General features: G+C 32.2%; 2 protein-coding genes across 2 annotated transcripts; both read left to right on the forward strand.

The window, feature by feature from the left end:
- Positions 1-611: 611 nt before the first annotated feature.
- LOC143062280 (uncharacterized) lies at positions 612-4,772 on the forward strand. The gene is made up of 4 exons (XM_076234020.1): positions 612-665; positions 2,118-2,345; positions 2,983-3,136; positions 4,596-4,772. The coding sequence occupies exons 1-4, from the start codon at positions 663-665 to the stop codon at positions 4,658-4,660; spliced, it is 450 nt and encodes a 149-aa protein (XP_076090135.1). The 5' UTR covers positions 612-662; the 3' UTR covers positions 4,661-4,772.
- Positions 4,773-7,954: 3,182 nt separating this feature from the next.
- On the forward strand, positions 7,955-17,583 carry LOC143063789 (di-N-acetylchitobiase-like). Its single transcript, XM_076236169.1, has 7 exons — positions 7,955-8,133; positions 9,368-9,512; positions 12,204-12,415; positions 12,807-12,978; positions 15,217-15,314; positions 16,702-16,869; positions 17,303-17,583. The coding sequence occupies exons 1-7, from the start codon at positions 7,999-8,001 to the stop codon at positions 17,483-17,485; spliced, it is 1,113 nt and encodes a 370-aa protein (XP_076092284.1). The 5' UTR covers positions 7,955-7,998; the 3' UTR covers positions 17,486-17,583.
- Positions 17,584-24,148: the final 6,565 nt, after the last annotated feature.

The following is a 24,148-nucleotide window of genomic DNA, read 5'->3' on the forward strand; positions in this document are numbered from 1 at the left end:
ATACCTTTTCATATATGCAAGGCTTGGTGGAATTTCTTAAAGCTGTTAATGGGTCGTGCAAGGCTTGTGGGATTCTCTTTAAGTTGTAAATCGGTCGTGCAAGGTCTTCAAGCAGTAAATCGGGCTTACAAGGCTTGGGTAAATAAAAAAATATTTCCCATGCCTATTTCCTTGTTACAGGCTGGTCTAGTATTACGTCAATTTAGATTGTTTACAATTTAAATAAATAACATAAATATATATATGTGATTAATATTTGCATTAAAATAAAAATATGTAATTCTAATGAGACAGGGTTCATTCACCTTCGGCCTTCTTCTGATTTGAATTATTTTGAATTACTATTATTTAAAATAATTCACAAATAAATGTAATTGAACGTATTGTTGTTCTACTCGTTTCATTTAAATTTGGGTTTTTTATAATAAATTCATAATTACCGAAAACAATGTTCCCCGTAAAAGCGGTTTCTTACGTCAATCTTAATAGATCATTTGTCATGTCAACCTCAATTTACAAATGATTTACTTCTTACTTCATAACCTTTACAATCCCATTGCAGCATAAGTATATATAAATGAATGAATAAAAGAAAAAAAAAAACACCAAGATAAAATTGACCTTCATCCATTAAAGACTTTATTCTCTTCCAAGTCGGAAAAATGGTAAGAATTTTTTAATTTGAAATTATTAGCTGTGTGAATACGATATAAAAATGAGGGTACATTTTATATGGCCTTCCAAATACCGTGTCGATCCCTAACATCACTGAAGAGACATTTATTGTCGAAATCCGGATCTGGTGTACAAAAAATATTAACACCTGGGCTGCGTCGGATAAAAATCGACCTTATGCAAATAAATATCAATACATCTGTTACCCTCTTTTGGGTTTAAAAAAATCTCCAGGGGAAGTCTGTAACTGTTTCAAAATTGATTTGTAAGAAGAACCCTACAAAACAGACCAACATTCACCTTTTAATTTTGTAAATTTAATGTACCAAAATCGTTCAAAGTCTTATATGTCTACATGTTAACGTACACTTGCATAAGATCGATTTCTATCCGACGCAGCTCACCTTATGTTTGTGGCATAACATCGTGGCCACAAGTTACTTGTTTTCTGTTTAGTATTAAATTTACATTAAGATCCATTTTGTTACATAATGTTGTTTGTGCTGTATTTAGACCCTTCTACAACGAAATTTGTTTTACATGCACACGTATAAAAATTGCGGTTTTTATCCAACGCAATCATAGGTTTGAACGTAGTTTTCAATTTAGACTCGTGAATACGATATACATATATAGACAACTTATATAGAATGAAATTCAAAACAGTGTGGCTGTGGCTATTGATTGACACGTTAAATTCATCCATTGACTGGGACAATTTAGGTGAACGTTTGTATGTAACGACCATTGCTCACTGTGTACTTTTTAAAGACACTTAAACTATGGGGTCACCAAAGGTTCTCAACACCTTGATAAAGTAATTCGAAAAAAATAATCAGAAATAACACGATGTTTTGATTTATATAAATTATATAAATCAAAACATAAAGGTTATTCCTGATTAATTTTTCGAATTATTTTATAATTAAAGGCGTTAAGAAACCTTGGTGACCCCACAGTTTAAATGTCTATCGTAGGTACGTCGTTAACAGTGGTCGTTACAGACAAACGTTCACGTAAATTGTCCCAGTCAATGGATGAATTTAATGTGTCAATCAATGGCCACAGCCACACTGTTTTGAATTTCATTCTATATAGTAATCTTTCACTTAAATTGACATCTAGCGCAGAAATTAATCTAAAATAAGTTAAATTCTAGTTTCGGATATACCAAAACAATAGTTTCTTATTTATAACGAATTAATTTACCATTAATATAAAGGGGAAAAACACAAAGGGCTTCGTTAAACAAGGAAAGTAATACACAGTAATTATTGTAAAAATTGGTTCAGATCTAAATAACCGTTTCAGTTAAAAACAATTCAATGTAACGCTACATGTACGGTGTCCGTCGGCTGATGTCTGCTCTTTTCGGGTTGTTGTCTCTTTGGCATATTCCCAATTTCCATTCTTAATTCTATGTCTTGGTTTTTTTTCTTCAGAAAATACAAATTTTGGTGTGTTTCCTGTTTTGTCTAATTGCCTCATGTACATCACAATGGTCCGGGTCAGGTGGAATATCACATGGTAACAATGGACCCAAGTTAAACCTTGGTCTCCATCATACCAGAGGAAGATGGAAATTCAGTGGATCAGGATCAACCAATTTTGGGGGTAAATGGAATGTGGGTCTTAAAGCTACTTTCAAGTTCAAACGATCAGCACCATTGGTAAGTATTTAAATCAAAACATCTCCATTTTGATTTTTACCATCAGTGTCTTTTTTATATTGGTATTTTTCGCAAATACTTCTCCACCATGTCTGTCTGTTATAAAATACCTTTCTTGTGTACACGGGTATACATGTAAATACACCGTATAGACCGGGTTAATTTGGAATCGGCTTATTTCTGCGATTACAGGGTGAATTGGTCACGGAAATGTTAATTTAGTTTATAATTCACGTAGTAGATGTTCTTTTTCTGTTATGCATTTAAAATATATGTTGAAATCAAGAACCGAGTGTGTGGATAAAAAAAAACACATTAACATTAGCTTCAATACATAGCCTCCATTAATAAAAGGATGGAAAAACAAACTCAACACGTTTTTGCCATGTCATCGTCAGTTCGTTTTTGTCTAATGAGTTTATTTATTCACTTAATTTCATGAAACACAACTTTCATTGACAATAAACACACTTCGAAGGCTTGCAACTCATATCAAGAATGTTAATATATTTTTTCTGTCTTTCCGGGAAAAGTGAAATATTTCAACCACTCAGGATCATAGAATAACTATAATGAAAAATTATAGTAAATATCTATATACATGTATGTAATTAATGTTCCATGCACTTTTTTTCAGCCAATGTTTAATCTATCGATCAGAGCCAATCCATGTAGATTTGACCTTTATGACCAAAATAGTGATGGTTTTATAACTACAGAGGAAATTCATGCAATATTTGAGAATGAAACACTAACACGAACATTATTCCTGGCTTTGAGTGGTGGAAAAGGTATAGGATAAAAGTCAGATACATGTAGCTAAAAATTTTACAGATTCAAAAACATAATCTTATCCATAATTGTTAAATAGATCGACACGAATTTTTGAAAAAATCTTGTAGCCTATAGTTTTGGAGTCTGAATTATAATAATTTGAGAATAATTGAATAACACGACAAAATTAATTTTACCATTACTGTATAATTACATTAGATGTATGTTTCATTATAATACGTTATTCTGATTGGCTACACTGTAATCTCGCGTTATGCCTTAAGCAATTGCATTACCAAATAAAATTTATAATTTATGATGACACAAGGTCCCACAATAAAGTGCACAGGTAAATTTAAAAAAAAACTTGATAAAAATCGTGTTTTCATGATCCTAGCTAAAAAAGTTATTATAAGTATTGAATGTTTCTTTTTGTAACTTCATAGGGTTGTAAAAGCGTTGACCGTGCGCACATTTTTAGAATGAAGCGCTTCCGCGCTTCATACAAAATGTTACAGTACTTCGATCAACGCTTTTACATCCCATTGAAGTTACAAAAAGAAGCATTCAATTCTTAAATTTAAACCGCATTTATGTAATCTTTATCAGTAGTAATGAAATCTTAGTTTTTGGACAAAACAAGAATGTGTCCAAAGTACACGGATGCCCCATCTTTAAATTAGAAAGATCATATCATAAGGAACATGTGTACTAAGTTTCAAATTGATTGGACTTCAACTTCATCAGGAACTACCTCGACCAAAAACTTTAACCTGAAGCGGGACAGACGGACGAACGGACGAACGGACGCACAGACGACCAGAAAACATAATGCCCATAAATGGGGCAAAATAAAGCAATTTATCAACCCTGATATTAAAATCATATGCTCGGTTTGGTCTTAACCACATGATAAATAACGATATTATACCTAATAGGAGGCTAATCCTATTCGATAGTTTTAAAAATTGTGATGTTGAAAATCAAAATGATATCGTCGAAATCATTTCTTTACCGCGACATTAACTATATAAACTCCGTGGATGGTCACACAAAGTTTACATGTCACATAGTGTTGATATTATATATTTCTGGTATCTTCGTGTAATCTTTTAAGGACTTTATTGTGAAGGGGACAATACCTTTTTGTGTTAACCTGTTATGGCCCTTTTGAAGTTGTTGTTAACTGTTATCTGAGATCAATTTAAGCTGTTAACTGTTTTCAACCCACTATGTTAACTGTTATCAGCTTTTTTTCATTTTTTGTTAACTGCTTTTTCCAAAATCGAGGTGTTGTTATCATGTTAACTGACCCCCTATTGACAACCCCCCCTTTATTATGTATCTCAGTAATATCATGGCTATATTAAAATGTTATCTTTTCTATATAATCAATTTTCAAAATTTGTAGGAATGAATTTCGGCTTATTTGAAAAAAATGGAAGATAAAAAATCACTTTGTTTTTTTACTTGCAGTTAATGGAGGGATAACTAAAGACGTCTTCGACATCATGTCGCCTGCTGTTATTACAGGATGTTAGTTGTCCTCAATGGTTACTATATCAGAAGCCTCGATTTGTAATACAAAATTGGAAATCCTATCAAAGAGCATTTTACCTCATTATTTATCATGAAATGTTTACAAACGAATGTCTTATTGATTATTTATATTTTATTTTTCAATAAAATTCTATTCATTTTATTATATAAACTTATTTCTCTAATTGTATGCCAATGCACACCTGTCCGAACGTATTGTATAAAAAATAACTGTAGCTCTGTATTTGAGCATTCAGTTTTCGGGTTTTAAGTTCTAGGTAATCTTGATTCGGGTTGATCAAGGGATGTGATTCGGACGCATGAAGTTTCGAAAGTGTTGTTTTTATTTTTTTTTATACCTATGTATTAATATTTTACTTTATCTCTTGTTGCTGATAGACTTGGGGTAAACCTTGACCTACTTTCCAATTGTACAAATGAGGGTATTTTTGTTGCGTGTTTGTCTCATTGGAATGACGCATTTGGGTATGGAATACGGGAGATGGAATCAAAGACTTTAAAATTAGAATTTGCTGCTTCTGTGCCATGTCGAAGGTACACTAGAATCAATTGATCAACTAATAATTATTCAATTGATAAACAAGATTTTTTCACCAAGAATAAACATTTATCCATCTGATGAGTTAAGCCTTTTTCAACTGATTTTTATAGTTCGTTCTTCATGTTCACGATACTGTTATACCACTGTCCCAGGTTAGGGGGAGGGTTGGGATCCCGCTAACATGTTTAACCCCGCCACATTTTTTATGTATGTGCCTGTCCCAAGTCAGGAGCCTGTAATTCAGTGGTTGTCGTTTGTTTATATGTTACATATTTGTTTTTCGTTCATTTTTTTACATAAATAAGGCCGTTAGTTTTCTCGTTTGAATTGTTTTACATTGTCTTATCGGGGCCTATTATAGCTGACTATGCGGTATGGGCTTTGCTCATTGTTGAAGGCCGTACGGTGACCTATAGTTGTTAAAATGTCTGTGTCATTTTGATCTTTTGTGGATAGTTGTCTCATTGGCAATCATACCACATCTTCTTTTTTTATATTTAAATATCAAAGAAGCTTTTCAAAAGAGAAAACCGTCTAAATAAATATGGACACATAATGTTTAAAATACAACCAAAAAAAAAAACCACATACAATACTATCTATAAGTAAATATTCGAAAATCTCTCCAATATTAAAAATGTTACAAATTGCAAACGCCGCAGAGGCCATTTTAAACTAATCGATGGAATAGTTTACTTTCTTTTCTATACTAATATATTTCGTTGGAAACTTAACAGTAGCGGATCAAAGAGGATTCCGGTGGTTGGAACCCCCTCCTTTTTTATCAACGTTTTTGATTTATTTATTTTTTATTTTCGGTATTTTAACGCCACTTTTAAGCACCGCGTTTAGGCTATTTCGTGGAGGCCAGTTTTTATTGGTGGAGGAAGCCGGAGTGCCGGGAGAAAACCACCGACCTTCGATAGTTTTTAGAATTAATTGCATAACAGTGTGGTCGACAGTAAAACGTTTGTAGGTTGTAACTTGTTTGTCAACGGCTATGATTTTATGCTCACCCAGTCTGTCAGAGGCCTTCCAGTGGGGATTGAAATATTCACTTGTTACACATTCCGATACATAAAATGAAACTTTCTTTTTACAAAGCTAGAAAGGAATTTGTTTTAAATATTTATTATAATCATCACATACAACCGTGTCATTTATAAGAATAATAATGTTCAGAGATGATATTATTTAATAATAATAAAAAAAATAGGTTTATCCATTGTAAAAAAAAACCTATTAAGTTGATGGGGTTAATTCACAAAATATCTCATTGATAAAGAGCACAACTACTTCTACGGTGTGATCATTTAAGAATGGCCTACTATTTATTCAATGCGTATACATGTGGGTTTTGTTTGTGAAGAGTTCTGGATAATTAAAAAATCCTTTGATTTCTTTGTTTAATACCATAAAACGATTCATTCTTTCAGATATTTGTCACTTTGCCTTTATATCTTCAAGTCCAACACAATTTCTCACGTTTCTTACAAAACTTATATTCTTGTGATGTATTCTTTTGTTGAAAAAAAAAATGTATAGATATAGATAGATATAGGAAGATGTGGTATGAGTGCCAATGAGACAACTCTCCTCCCAAGTAATAATTCATAAAAGTAAACCATTATAGGTCAAGGTACGACCTGCAACACGGAGCCTTGGCTCACACCGAACAGCAAGTTATAGAGGGCCCCAAAACTACTAGTGTAAAACCATTCAAACGGGAAAACCAACGAGAAATGAAAAACACATATGAACTACATAAACAGACGACATCATGCATTGTAACTTTTTAAGCCAATTAAGTAAAAAAAAAATAATCTGAAAGGACGTGCGATATCATATTAGGAAAATTGATGGTCAAACCATAACAAAAAATCAAGTAAAGAATTTTAAGTATTCAACCTTTATAGCTTGCTGTTCGGTGTGAGCCAAGACTCCGTGTTGAAGGCCATTTTATTTATTTTCAAATTACAAAGGTTATTCCTGATTAGTATTTTTAATTATTTTATTTAGGCGTTTAGAACCTTTGGTGACCTCACAGTTTAAATTTCTATGATAAGTACGTCGTGAGCAGTGGGCATTACAGACGAACGTTCTCCTAATTTTCCCCAGTCAATGAATGGCCATAGCTACACTGTTATGAATTTCATTCTAAATGAGGACATATGGTTTTAACCCCCATCCCCACCCATATTATCCAGGGTTGAAACCCCTTTTGACTAGACTGTGAGCAGAAAAAACGTTTTCAATTTTAATGCGTCAAATATGTTTACAGATTTTGCAAAACATTTTCTCATTCCTAATTGACAATATGAATTAAGTTCAAAGTTTTTTCTCAATCTGAATTAACAATGTGAATTAAGTCAAAAGTACTTTCAATTATTATTATTTATTTTTTTTCCGTTCGTGTTTTTTTTTTTTTTTTTTTGTATTCAAATTTGTACATATTGTGTTATGCAATAAAATTGTATTGGTATCACTATCTCTCCTTAGGGAGGCTAATAAAGATATATATATAGAGAGAAAAAATAACTAACAATTATATATAAAATATATACTATTAATTAATTCAAAATTAATCAGCTTTTTTATAAACTGCACATACGATTTTCTGTAAAATGTTTACTAAAGAGATTAACACAATATCAAACCAATATACGGAGTGTACTGTTTAAAAGACATTGTACACCGTTTTAAACTGCACTGGTTGTATAACCGGATAAAAATGCTTGTGTGACATAATTTTTCTGATGACACCGTTACAAATTGACTATGAATACGGGTTTGATCTACTGTGTACTTGTTACACTTTGTTTGGTACAGCTAGTGGAGATAATAAATGGAACAAGTTGTCCATGCAGTGATCCCGGTCTTTGTAAGCCGATACAGAATACATCACGTAAAGAGGTTTGTTAGTTTTACTTTCGATTTATCAATAGGGCGGTGATGGCCTTTATTCTGCCAGTTTAAATGGAAACTTTACTTTATCTATACTATAGATACAATTTTCACATAAAATAATAAATACTAATGGACTTTTTATAATTTCTTGATAAATTAGTATATATTCTGATAATTTGTACACAAATATTTTTTTAATAATAAAAACGGTAAAGATGTTATACGTTTGTCCAAGTGACTTCTTTTCCAAACTTTCCTGCATAAAATATAAGTTGAGTTGTTTCCCTTTGTCTGTGTTGACTCTGTGTTGTAATTAATTTTTATTTTAAAAAAATTTAACGTTCTGGTTTTAAATTATTTTAGTACATTATCTTACTAGATTAACGTAGTGATATTGTTTCTTTTTGCAGTGCGATTCTGCCAGCTGTCACTGTCACAAATGTTAAAATGTGCTTTAATTATTAAACAGACATTTCGTTTGGAACTAACTTTGGAATTATTCCTTTTCTCGCAGACTGTCTTATTCCCGATTCATGTGAAAAACACCTATACTAAACAACTGGCACTGGTTTAAATATGTAAACAAAAAATCAGTGTGGCAATGTTTGGATGCATCATTTTTCATTCATTCTTAACATTTGTAAGCATTCAGTCTGATTTTCTTAAGGAAAAAGCTGTTGTATTTTTTTTTTTTATATCTACAGTAATTGGTTTTGTCGATTACTATACTAGAAAGGTGATATGAGTCGTATTTTAACAAAATATTCGATCATGTTGATTACATGAATTTCAACCCTCATAAGTCTCCATTAAAACAATTCTATTCTAGTCGGTTCAAACTAAAAATAATGTCATTGTTACTCTCGGTCTATACTCTGACGTAAAACAGCCGTTGGACGTCAGAGTAATCTCGGACTACGTTACTCTCTGTGCTGTTCCGTTGCTATACATATTTTCGATTGGCAAACACTGGTAGGATTGGAAGTCATACTACTGAATTGTACAGATAATGTGACAGGTCTTCCTGTGAACTGCAATGTACACTTCCTAAAATAAATCTTGTGCAGCTTATCGGTCGAGTACAAAGAAGAGTTCACATTCATATTCATGTTAACATGTTCTAGTCCTCATATGTAACATTTGTCACTGGACATTAAAGACCAAGCTATTATCATCATCACGCCAAATGCTTACAACTTGATTGTATTAGACATTCGAAAATAGATTTTTTTTTCTTCAGATCTTTGTATTTTCCCTGAGAAATCACAGCGAGATCTGGTCAGAATATGATTGGTCAAAGATTACCACCGTAGTAATGACCGGATACATCAATCTTGATTTAATGTGCCACGCCCATAAAAATGGAGCCAGGGCCGTGATTATAGGTATGATTTAATAATTCATCTTTGACATGAGTGAATTGATCTTCAGCAAAATATACTCAAACAAAATAAAAGAAATGATGTATATGGGCCATAGGTAGACCAGACAGCACTCGCACAACACAATACACCAAAAAGATCATCTACAGATCAACAAAGGGTATTCACCACAGTAATAGTGTCCATAGTATGCAATATGTCGATTTTCATAAAGGGTTATTAATTCTAATTTATATATTTTATCCTGCAATTGGGTGTTCTACTATACAGAAAAAGCCCTACAGATATCGCTATGATGTATCTGTATACTATACAGAATCTGTATACTATACAGATATCGCTTAAAAGCTCCGCCCACTGCCGAACTGAGTATTCATTTTTGTATGAACCTGCCACGTGGAACCTGCGTGATCTCAGAATGTGTATTGCAGTCGCATTCCAATGACGTACCAATTGCGAATTAACGATTACTTTTATACGTTCTGATGTCTTTAGAGTAATAAGAGTCACACCAGTTATCTGATAACATAGATCAACATACACACAAGAACAGCAGTCTTCACTACGATGACAACTATCGATTTCAAAACGTGAATGTGTATGATTGTATAACAAAAACAACCATGTGGATTTCAGCATGCATGTTTAGTGAATGTCGAGTCTGAAGCGTAGGACAACTCGTACACTCCTGTTTCAAATCGGACATTGTTTTGTTATTGTTTCTATTGTTGAATTTAGTTGTTATGTTAAAATATATAATTATTCACTTTGAGCAATGTGTTATTGTTGACCATACGAGATTTTTTTTTTGCGAACCTGTCTTCAGCTGAATGTGTGATTACTGTATCGTATTACTACACGGGCCTCGAGGGATTTTAAATCGAAAATAAATGCAAAACATGTGTTTCGTGTCTTTAAACACATATAATATACAGAATTTATTGCAGGTAAAAGACAATAACTGTTTAGTGTCTTTAAATATCAGCTGTATTTGTACTCGGCTCGAAACGGGTGTAGTAGCTCACTAAAAGCTCGCATACACCTTGTTTCTTGGCCTCGTACAATTATTGTCTATATAAATAAAATAGCTATCACTTGTATCGCTTAATTTAGTTAGTACATTTTTTTTTATTGTAGTGGATGTCGTTGGTTGACTAGATTATTTTTTCGTTTATTGTTTTGAGCATGAGTCAGGCTGTTGGTTTATATAATTTGATACATGTTTCACATTTTGTCCGGGTAGACTCTTTTATAAATTTCTATTGCCTGCTTATTACTGCAGTTTCACCGTCGTCCTTAGTTATGGCAAGCCGTTCTCGTCAAAACTATGTTTAAACAATTTTTCGAAAAATTTACACACTGAGAATTACAACAGAGCACACTAAGATTGAAAAACTTCAAAACGCACACTGAGAATTGAAAATTACACACTGAGAATTGAAAATTACACACTGAGAATTAAAAATTACACACTGAGATTTCATAACTTTTAGACGCACTGAGATTACAAAAATGAAAAACGCACACTGAGAATTGAAAATTACACACTGAGATTTCAAAAAGACACACTGAGAATAAATAAAGTAACCGAAAACACACACTGAGAATTTGAAATTACACACTGAGAATTTAAAATTACACACTGAGATTTGTGCGCACTTTTTATGCGCACATATCTAGTTAGCATACTTAATCTGAATCTATTACAAGCTTAATACAACAAGGGGACAGAACTCGTTAGTTCTTCGATTTGGTTCCAAATTAATAAAAAAAACTTTAGAAATACAAGAACAAGAAAAATACCCACTTACTCTTATTACAAAATAACAATCTGCAAAAGAATGCAGTGACATGTTTACTCAAGTGTCTATCATAGCATATAAACGTAACAAAAATATAAAAGATTAACTAGCGAAATCAGGGAAACAGTTGGAAGACTTTTGAAAAGGGACCCACGGTTTTAAGTTAAAAAAAATCCCGATACACTGGTAGTTATGATCTGAGTTATAATAGGCAACAAACTTATGAATATGAGCGATGTTTAGTCTTGAAATTTATTACGAATGTTGGTTGAAGGAATCGCATTTCATTATAATGACAAGAGTTCTTGAGATCAAGATATTAATCTGTTGAATTATTCATTTCATGAATATTCATTAGTTTAATCTCAGTGTGTATTTTTGAAATCTCAGTGTGTAATTAACAATTCTCAGTGTGTGTTTTTCAATTTATTTTATCTCAGTGTGTCTTTTTAAAATCTCAGTGTGTAATTTTGAATTCTCAGTGTGTGTTTTTTATTTTTTTAAATCTCAGTGTGTAATTTCGATTTCTCAGTGTGTTATTTTAGGTTTTTAAATCTCAGTGTGTATTTTTTTCGAAAAAAAGGGTTTAAACATAGTTTTGACGAGGACGGCTTGCCATACTTAGTTGTCTCATTGACAATCGTACCTCATCTTACTGTTATGTTGTCTGACAAATAGAATAGAATACAATATTAATTTGTAGTTTGATTTTAATCGAAACCAAACAATTAATAAGTCTGTGTTGAAAATCTGTAGTTTTTTATAACGTTTGTTTTTTGAGGCCACTATTATCTAATTTACTATCATATACACACGTATATTTTTTTTATAGAATTTTATGAGTCCTTTATGTTTGTGTCACTTAATTGACGCCATTTGTTCTTACTTACAGCTAACTACCCAAAAGCAAATATGACCAATTCTACTGCTCGGGCAATATGGGTAGAAAAACAGTTACAATTGGTCAAGAACAATTATTTAGATGGTATCAACATTGACTTCGAGGATGCCATACTAAAAAATGAAACCGATATTCGTGATGCTTACGTTATGTTGGTTTTAGAAGTATACTCAGCGTTTAAAAGACTTAGTCCAGTTTATCAGGTAAAACTATTTCTTTAAATTTGTTGTAAATGACCAGAAGAAGACGTAGAACAAATGTTTATGAGACAGTTAATTAAACAAGTTATCACAAAAACATGATTTTGATATAGAGAAATCAATTTGTAATCTTTAACGAGAAAAAAAGAATAACAAAAATACCGTTCTCCAAGGACAAATGTGTCTATGTGTGTTTCTATTCCGAAGTACATAAGATCACACCCGGCTTTTTTGGCGGAGTTCATGTTGTTGAGTTGTGTACTATTGTATGTCTTCGTTGTTTTTCATGTTATGCCATGGCGTTGTCAATATTTATTTACTTAAGAGTTTAGATATATATATCCCTTCGATATCTTTCGTTTCTCTTCTTCAGTATACATTATTTCATTTCCAGGTAACAGTTGATGTTGCCTGGTCACCAGCTGGTGTAGATGGTCGTTACTATGACTATGGCAATATTGGTTTATTTGTTGATTTCTTGTTTGTAATGGCGTATGATGAGCAGAGTCAGATACGTGGTCCTTGTATTGCTGGGGCAAATTCACCTCTATACAATGCTGTGAAAGGTAAGCCAATCAAATCGTTATCTTGTGAATTCATAAATAGGAATAAGCCCATCAAATCGTTATTTTGCTTATAACGTATTTGAAATAAGCCAGACACGTCGTTATGTTGTGAATAGACTTAACATTGTTTTGAACTAAATGAGAATAAACCCGGCAACTGCTGTCTTGTAAATAACCATATAGTAATAAGCTTGAATGATTACATGTAAATAAGATTGACAAATCGTTATATTGTGAATAACTAAAGGGAATAAGCCCGACACATCGATACCATGTTATTAATTAAATTGGAATAAGCCCGACAAATCGCAACTTGTGAATAACTAAATTGGAATAAGCCCGACAAATCGTTATCTTGTGTATAACTAAATTGGAATAAGCTTGACACTTCGTTATCTTGTGAATAACTATTAAAATAGGGAAATGGGAACTGCATTTAGAAAGGAGATTTTAGACACAAAACATGGAAAAATATAAAGACTTTTTCCCGATTTTATTGATGTTTGTTTTTGTTATATTTTTGTATGTAAAATATGGATAAGCATTATTTAAATATTCGACCAAAGAAAAGCTGACGACTCATCGGTCAGCATATTTTTATTTAGAATATGTTGTGTCCTTGTAGGCAAAATTAATCGTTCGAGTGTTAATATCACAAGTAACTGTTCATTACAATATCTATCTAGTTTTGTAAATATTCATTAGAAAAAAAAGGATAACATGAAAGGTAATAAATTACTTAAGAAACAATTGATGCAAGCTATACTTTATTGTAGTTTTAACATGGGTAGGCATTATATTCGTGATTATTTTTGCCCGAGCGATAGTGAGGGATAAAATAACATGAATTTAATGCCTACCCATGTTAAAACTGCAATAAAGTATTATAGCTTGCATCAATTTATTTCGATTCTAATTAGGACAATATAGTTAATTTCTATGTCCGAGATGTACATGTATAAGGGTAAAGCGATTGTGGAGGCTCTATCATGAACCTCCCTTTTTAGCTCACCTGGCCCGAAGGGCCAAGTGAGCTTTTCTCATCACTTGGCGTCCGTCATCGTTAACTTCTACAAAAAGCTTCTCCTCTGAAACTACTGGGCCAAATGTAGCCAAACTTGGCCACAATCATCATTGGGGTATGTAGTTTAAAAATTGTGTCCGGTGACCCGGCCAACCAACCAAGATGGCCGCCATGGCTATAAATAGAACATAGGGGTAAAATGTAGATTTTGGCTTATAACTCTGAAAACAACGCATTTAGAGCAAATCTGGCTTCGGTAAAATTGTTTATCAGATGAATCCGACAATAGGTTATTGGGTTGCTGCCCCTGAATTGGTAATTTTTAGGAAATTTTGCCGTTTTTGGTTATTATCTTGAATATTATTATAGATAGAGATAAACTGTAATAAGCAAATTAAGATCTACAAATAAGTTAACATGACCAAAATGATCAGTTGACCCCTAAAGAAGTTATTGCCCTTTTAAGTAATTTTTTTACCAATTTTTCTTAAGTTTTTGTTATCTTCTACAAAAAATCTTCTCCTCTGAAACTAATGGGCCAAATTAAATCAAACTTAGCCACAATCATTCTTAGGGTATCTAGTATTAAAATTGTGTGCGGTGACCCAGCCAACCAACCAAAATGGCCACCATGGCTAAAAGTAGAAAATAGGGGTAAAATGTAGATGTTGGCATATAACTCTGAAACTTTTAGAGCAACTTGTGAAATCTGACAAGTGGTTAAATCGTTTATCAAGTCAATATGTATCTGCCCTGAAATTTTCAGATAAATTGGACAACTGGTTGTTGGGTTGCTGCAAACACATCACCATCACCAAAACACAATTTTGTCATGAATCCATTTATGTAATTTGTTTTATATGCACATAGACCAAGGTTAGCGACACAGGCTCTTTAGAGCTTCTAGTTTGTTTGTAAAGAAGCAAACGACTGTCACTGTGATTTTTCAGGGGGAGGAGTTTTTGAACAGCATGAACGGTTGTCGTATCTAGGTCAAATATGTCAATTTCGGAATGCAACACATTACAGTCATAATAAATGATTAATTATTCTGCCGTAGTCAATATACGCATGTGCAAAAAAGAATTATTGGATTTAGGGCATGGGTTTATTCATAAAGCGAAAGAAGCACGCCATATTAGAATCACTTCTTATTCATCTTTTCATTTTATAATGTTTTAAAGTCTGTATATGTGTTGGTATACTATTTATAGGTATAAAAGCTTACCATCAGCTAGGAATATCGCCTGACAAACTAGTATTAGGTGTACCATGGTATGGATACATGTATACGTGTCTCAATCTAACTAACGTGAGTACTTTAGCATTTGATTTTTTTAAAAGCAATTTTGCGTCACGACAATTCTTATTTTTAACACTTAAGGCAAACAATAAAAAGAACATGAACCCTGCTCTGCTGTTGAAAACATCATGTCAGCTCCATTTTTATGCCCCACCTACGATAGTAGAGGGGCATTATGTTTTCTGGTCTGTGCGTCTGTTATTCCGTTCGTCCTTCCGTCCGTTCGTCCGTCCGTCTGTCCGTCTTTTCTTCCCACTTCAGGTTAAAGTTTTTGGTCAAGGTAGTTTTTGATGAAGCTGAAGTCCAATCAACTTAAAACTTAGTACACATGTTCCTTATGATATGATCTTTCTTATTTTAAAACAAAATTAGACTTTTGACCCCATTTTCATGGTCCACTGAACATAGAAATTAAAAGTGTGAGTTTCAGGTTAAAGTTTTTGGTCAAGGTAGTTTTTGATGAAGCTGAAGTCCAATCAACTTGAAACTTAGTAAACATGTTCCTTATGATATGATCTTTCTTATTTTAAAACAAAATTAGACTTTTGACCCCATTTTCATGGTCCACTGAACATAGAAATTAAAAGTGTGAGTTTCAGGTTAAAGTTTTTGGCCAAGGTAGTTTTTGATGAAGCTGAAGTCCAATCAACTTGAAACTTAGTACACATGTTCCCTATTGGTTGATCTTTTTACTGTTAAGGCCAAATTAGATTTTTTAACCTATTTCACGGTCCATTGAACATGGCAAATGATAATGCGAGTGGGGCATCCGTGTACTTTGGACACATTCTTGTTGATTCTTTACCTGCCTGGTAGCTTATATACAACATTGCAATATACTGAAGACGAAAGCTTTATTAATATACAATGTATAATATGATGATTTAAATACAAGTTATTTTATTTCAAATAGAGGACCAGATATGGGCATAATCAGTATAATGATTTTTTTATATTAAGTAATTACAATACCGATAAAACAAAAGAACAACCTGCAGCTCATGCATAAAATGTAATGCAAGTATATAGCCATATATATCATATAAATGTTTAGTATTTGTTCACCAATCCATGATCCAGAAGCAGCATCACATTCATTACAGAATAAGCTTCTCGTCGTGGCTGATGCATAGAAAAATATAATAGCTGTTTAAGTAGTCATCAAGTGAGGGCAAGTGTTTAAGGGCACTCAAACAAATATGAGATATGAATAAAGGGTTCGTTGAAATTACAAAATATCAACCAAAGAAACTCAGTGTTATATTTCCTTTGCAGTATGTTACATTTTAAAATTTAAGATTTAACTAGAATATCATGATCCCGAGAAATGGGCTAAATGTTGAATTATTTGATATTTAATTTTCACTTAATGAAAAGATTTGATATTAACATTTAGGACGACGTCTGCTTCATAAAACATGTGCCATTCAGGGGAGTTAACTGTAGTGATGCAGCAGGATCACAAATAAATTACTCCAGTATGAAGATTTATCTACCTCATTCACCTGACGGAATAAAATGGAATGATGTTACAGAAACACCTTATTTCAACTTTAAAGTATATGTAAGATAAACCTTTACAAAATTTTGCAATAAAGATATTGACTTAAGTTGTATATGTATGGTATTTTTAATTTCGTTGTGTAGGTGATGAACAATACAACAACTTTCTTGATTTTTTAGCCTAAAGAACGGAACTTGACATAAAACCGGAGATATATAAATGTCATTATTTTGTCAGGAAATCAGAAATATTATGAGTTGTTTTATGCAACGAATTTGAATATAAAACATCAGTGAAGTTAATGTAACATATGTCTGATACACAGGTGCATTGAAGTGGATGTAAAAGAGGGGAGATGAGAAAGTGTCAAGAAAATAAAACCCATCAACCACAGTTTATATAACTGAAGTTTGATTTTAGATAATATTAAATCTAGTATACAAGCACATACATTTTGATGAAACAAATCTTTATATCTGTTCTTTTATTACAGAATTTAACATACCAAGTCCAGTTTGATAATCCAGCCAGTCTTAAGATAAAATTCCAAACCATACAGAATTTAGGAGTACGAGGTTTTGGTATGTGGAATGCGGATGCAGTTAACTATATGGACAACTCTACAGTCGGAATAAAAGAACGGACGGAAATGTGGGGAGCTTTTCCGTCATTTTGATATTTGAGATATTCGGAAATGAATAAAAATTGTTATAATATTATGTTAAATTTTCATATTATATTTTTTCACAAATAAAAGTTTAATATTTTTCGTTATTAGTGTTAACATTATTATTTATGAGGAAGTTTTAAACGGCAATACAAATTTTTAAATTTTATGTGAATTTTTTCTATAGTATAGACAGGATAAAACTTTACTCATGCCAAGAATTTCTTTATTTGAAAAAAAGATAAATTCTACACATTTTTTTGAAAAGTGCAAATTTAACAAAGAAATCAATAGTGGTATTACACCTGTAACTCTTGTTACCATAATAATATTAACAAATTTTTAAATTTTGGTTCATTTGTACGTTTCGGAGTTGTGTGACGTCAATTTTTGCTGAAGCCAGCCTCTGTGTGATGGATTTTCTTGATGTCTTGAAGATCCATTGGTGGCCTTTGACTGCTTTTTGCTCTGTGGTCTGGTTGTTGTATCTTTGACACATTCCCCTTTTCCATTCTCAATATTATGCATGATTTCAAAAAGATGCATTTTTATACGACCGCAAAAATTGAAAATTTTTTGGTCGTGTTGGCGTCAGCGTCGTCGTCGTTGTCGTCATCGTCCGAATACTTTCGGTTTTCGCACTATAACTTTAGTTTAAGTAAATAGAAATGTATGAAATTTAACCACAAGGTTCATGACCATAAAAGGAATGTTGGGATTGATTTTGGAAGTTTTGGTCCCAATAGTTTAGGAATTAGGGGCCAAAAAGGGCCCAAATAAGCATTTTCTAGGTTTTCGAACTATAACTTTAGTTTAAGTAAATAGAAATCAATGAAATTTCGAAACAAGGTATATGACCACAAAAGGAAGGTTGGGATCGATTTTGGGTGTTTTGGTTCTAACTGTTTAGGAATTAGGGGCCAAAAAAGGGCCCAAATAAGCATTATTCTTGGTTTTTGCACAATAACTTTAGTATAAGTTAATAGAAATCATTGAAATTTAAACACAAGGTTTATCAACACAAAAGGAAGGTTGGGATTGATTTTGGGAGTTAAGATCCCAACAGTTAAGGAATTAGGGGCCAAAAAGGGGCCCAAATAAGCATTTTTCTTGTTTTTCGCACCATAACTTTAGTATAAGTAAATAGAAATCTATGAAATTTAAACACAAGGTTTATGACCATAAAAGGAAGGTTGGGAATGATTTAGGGAGGTTTGGTCCCAACAGTTTAGGAATAAGGGGCCCAAAGGGTACAAAATTAAACTTTGTTTGATTTCATCAAAAATTGAATAATTGAGGTTCTTTGATATGCCGAATCTAACTGTGTATGTAGATTCTTATTTTTTGGTCCCGTTTTCAAATTGGTCTACATTAAGGTCCAAAGGGTCCAAAATTAAACGTAGTTTGATTTTAACAAAAACTGAATCCTTGGGGTTCTTTTGATATGCTGAATCTAAAAATGTACTTAGATTTTTTATTATTGGCCCAGTTTTCAAGTTGGTCCAAATCGGGGTCCAAAATTAAACTTTGTTTGATTTCATTAAAAATTGAATAATTGGGGTACTTTGATATGCCAAATCTAACTGTGTTTGTAGATTCTTAATTTTTGGTCCCGTTTTCAAATTGGTCTACATTAAGGTCCAAAGGGTCCAAAAATTAAACTAAGTTTGATTTTAACAAAAATTAAGTTCTTGGGCTTCAATGATATGCTGAATCTAAACATGTACTTAGATTTTTGATTATGGGCCCAGTTTTCAAGTTGGTCCAAATCAGGATCCCAAATTATTATATTAAGTATTGTGCAATAGCAAGAAATTTTCAATTGCACTGTATTCAGCAATAGCAAGAAATCTTCAATTACACAGTATTGTGCAATAGCAAGAAATTTTCAATTGCACAGTATTGCGCAATAGCAAACAATCTTCAATTGCATAGTATTGTGCAATAGCAAGTATTTTCAATTGCACAGTATTGCGCAATAGCAAGAAATACCTAATTGCACAATATTGTGCAATAGCAAAAAATTTTCAATTGGAGTTATCTTTCTTTGTCCAGAATAGTAGTTTAATCAACTTAAATCATTGTTTTATACAATATACAATGTATATTCACTTTTACTACCAACTGATAAATTAAAACAATCTTTACCATTCAGTGAAAACAAGCACTTTTTTTACATTTTAATATTTTATGATGTATTTAAATGAGTACTTATTGTTGCAAACTCCATTAGAAATTTGAATTGAGATCAGTTTTGGAATAAAGGGAAAGGGGCATGTGAAAAAAAAAATTGGGTGGGGGGGAGGGTGTTCAATTTTTCTCATTTCAGATTTCATAAATAAAAAGAAAATTTCTTCAAACATTCAACAGCAAAGTGAATTGCTCAAAGGCAAAAACAAATTTTGAGTTCATTAGACCACATTCATTCTGTGTCAGAAACCTATGCAGTGTCAACTATTTAATCACAATCCAAATTTAGAGCTGTATCAAGTTTGAATGTTGTGTCCTCTGCGGTCGTATAAAGCTGCGCCCTGCGGAGCATCTGGTTTGTATATTGGCAGTGTCTATTTTGCAGGCACCGGCAAATTAGCAAATATGCCATTTTTCCCGCTCTGTATATTTTTGCTGATGTAAATTAAATATTTAATCATTTCTTTATAAACTATCTATAAATTTTACTATTGCTGTAGTTTATGTAATTCTTGATCATTCTTATTTTTCCACGTGTTCGTAACAGTTAGACCTATATTGCGTTATGTTCCACACCTGAAAGTTACAGTTAATTCGCTCGTGAAAATCAATTGGCCAACTGTAATGAAATGTATTTATCAACTGTTGTCTCGGTCTAGTTAATTTCGACCTGAATATCATATTTTGTTAAATATGAAGAAATATACCTTTAAATGTCAATATTTTCTGATAAATTATTTTTCAGAATACAGATAACTTTAAGCATCGGGATTTTCGATATAGAAAACACCGTATTTTCTATATGTAACATGAAATGAAATATTTGTAAATGCAAAATCATTTCATACATATTTTCCATTTAAATATATGTTTTTTATATTTCATAGACTTGACATGAACAATGGGTTTTTATCCTTTCTTTGGAAATAACATTACATTGCAAAAACATTCAACTCTTATTTAAAATTGTTTCAATAGTTTCTCCTAAGCTCACATTAATTCGTTATTTGATCATTACATCTGTTAAAACACCCTAAAAACCAAAATAAAACAAAAAGTTGTATTAATTGTGAATTAATTAAAGATAATTAAACCAAAGGCCTTCTGCTTTTCTTTTGTTATTTGCAGAATGAATATTAATTTAAATAAGAAAAAAACAAAGTTTTAATCCTCGGAGACATATAGTATCGGATACAAATGCGGGCCGCTTTTTTCGGCTAAGAACGATGCGGGTACTTATCACAGTTAGATCAATGGTTCTTTTATAATCATAATAGTTATTGAGACAGTCATCACCAATTATTTGTTATTTGTAATAATTTTAACCAGATTTTCCTCGCCTTTGAATTATGTTTTCTTTTTATATAAGGATGTTTAAATTGTATTGGCTGGCCTTAGGCTACAACGGAGATGATACAATATCAGAATGCGGGTGTCACACTCGGCCATATGTCTCGACTATTGTTAAAACCCAATGAATAAAAAATAACAGTGTTCTGTTTTGAACCATGATAAAGTGTTAAATTGGGAGAAAGCGATGAGACTTTGATTGAAAGGGTTGTCTCGTGCCGCGATCACTGATCTATAACGACTGGTCCCACTACCTTTAATCTTATTTTTACATGAATTTGAATTTTTACAATGAATATAAAATTCACCTTATCGGTTCATGTTGACAAAACTTTATAAAAAGTTAATGGGATGCAATTACACTAGTCAAGATAGCTATTTTTATCAAAAACAGTTAATTGAATTTTAAAACTGGTCTTTTGATTATTAAAACTCTTAGGTTTTCTCTGTGAATGATATTTTTAACTGTGGTTAAAATCAATTTTGACAACCTTAGATAAAAACGATAGCATAAAGAGATCTAGAATGATTTCACTTTTTCCAAACTTATGGCCCCCTTTGGGATAATTTATAAGATAGAAAATGTTAAAAACACATAATAACTTTTTAAGCAATATGAAAAAAAAACATTGAAGTTTGTTGGAAACTTCAAAAGAAAATACATCTGAGCAATTACAGCAGTTATATTTATTTAATATTTTATTATTTAATAATTTTTTTTTATATTTATCGCAATTTGATGATCTTTAATATATATATATATATATAACATAAAATACAGGCCCGGAGTCTTGTTTATCGAAGGTGTCCTATCGGTACACATGCCCAAGGTTAGCTTTGCATATACCCTTCCCGTTCAACTTGAACGTTAGGAGTAATGTCCTTTAATTATCATTTTAAAAAGTTTTTAGAAAAAAGGGGAATTACCTAGGTACCGCTTGAACAAATCCTCTAAGATACTAACGCGTCGCCAGTAAACTTAATTTGCGACCATCAAATCCCCAATTGATGCCGTCGGAGCTTAAAATACAATACAGTTATCTCCTAAATGATATGCACGATACATCATCACACAACCGAACAAACACGGCAAAGTTACAAACGCGTAACTGCTTCGTGTAATTGATATTTTTTATTCAACAAAACGCATATTGTAAAGACGAATGGTGCATATAAAAAGAATTATGGAATTTTATATTTATTATACTGATATTTATCAGCTTGAAAAACAATTCCCCATATTGGGCTCACTTGATATTCTTGCTGATAAAGTCATTCGTGTATTCTATAATACGTCAATGAGACAGCAACCTTACGACATACAAAACATACAATTTTCAACAATACACAAGTTGCGTATTTAAACACCAAATTTAAAAGATCGGCAATCAACATTGATTTCCCTATTAAAACTAAGGTATCGACAATAATTTTTACAACAAAACAATGTTCAAACGTACTTGTTTTAAAGCGCTTCGACGTTGCTTATAAAAAATAAACTAAAATACACAGGAAATCGAAAGCTAAATAGAGTTTCTTCGACTTTATTAATGTATTATGTTACACCTTCATGCTACCTGCTATCTGTATACAGATACAATAGGGCCTGTGTTCCCGATTGCTTTTAAAATCATTGTTTTGGCTGCCGTGTTCATAGAGGCAATAAGGCCCTTATTTGGCCTAAAAATTACTGCAAATTTAAAAGTTATCATATATATTCTTAAATAACTGAAAACTTGACTACGGTATAAGGTACTAAGAAAAACAAAACAAATTTGACATCGAACAAGTTACCATGGCAACAAATCATGACTTTATTCGCATATTTTGTTCAATTTCGTGATTTTCCTTGTTTTTTCAACAAATTTTAAGTATATTTTAGATTGAAAAAGTATGTGCGCACTCAAGAAACAACTTTCCATTTTTGGTGATACATTTTTGATGATATTATGCCAATAGTTATAATAAAGCTTCTGTTAAATTATTTTGTTGTTTCTTGGCTGTGCGGGATGTTTCCACAACGGAAATAAAGATAGAAAACTACATATTAAATTCTGTATTTTTCATCGTTTTTGTGAAAACAGTATATATTATGACGTAATTGCGACGTCATCAGATAAATAACTTTATGTTTTTCATTTATATTGCTTGACCCTATGCATTTCTAAACATTATGTAGATATAGAAAGATGTGGTGTGGGTGCCAATGAGACAACTTTCCATCCAAATAACTATTTAAAAAAAAGTAAACCATTATAGGTCAATGTACGGCCTTCAACAAGGAGCCTTGGCTCACACTGAACAACAAGCTATAAAGGGCCCCAAAATTACTAGTGTAAAACCATTCAAACTGGAAAACCAACGGTCTAATCTATATAAAATAAAAAAATTAAAAAACGAGAAACGAAAAACACGTATAAATTACATAAACAAACGACAACTACTGTACATCAGATTCCTGACTTAGGACAGGTGCAAAACATTTGCAGTGCCAATTTGAATTGGTTATCAAACATTTTATTTTCTTGGGCTAAAACTAGCCCTACTCCGATTGATCTGCGTATTTTATTGTATCTCCCTTGTCGATAAAACATGTGAATCAAATACCAAAGTTAATAATGCACACATAAAATTGTCTACAAACAGGCTTTTTCTGAATTTAACAACATAAATATTAAGATATGTCCTAAGACGATCTTGTAAGACACGTCTTTTTGTTCTTATAAAGAGACTTTCAATGAGAAGGGCATCGACTTTCGATGACAGGGGCCCTAAATTTAATTTGTGCCACACGGTTATTTTTTTAGTTTCGCCAAATGTGTACTTATTACGTAAATGCCGATTGACTTTTACGTCAGATTTCAATAACAATTTAAGGCTCGATTACAAAAACTTGCAGCGACGGGACCTAAACCCCTAATGTGGTCATTTAATTGTCTAGGTTCATATTGGATTTCTTTTCTGGATTCTTTGATATGCAAGCCAATATTTGTCTAATTCTTTTTCTTTATTTGCTGATTTTCTCTATAGTGCATTTTTGTGTCTATTACTCTTTATATTTCAACCAGACCTTCTGTTAGATTCCTTCGAGGTGAACATGTGAGAATTACAAATGACCATAATTATTTCTAC

Source organism: Mytilus galloprovincialis, chromosome 2 (assembly GCF_965363235.1).
Source record: "Mytilus galloprovincialis chromosome 2, xbMytGall1.hap1.1, whole genome shotgun sequence".
Classification (NCBI taxonomy): domain Eukaryota; kingdom Metazoa; phylum Mollusca; class Bivalvia; order Mytilida; family Mytilidae; genus Mytilus; species Mytilus galloprovincialis.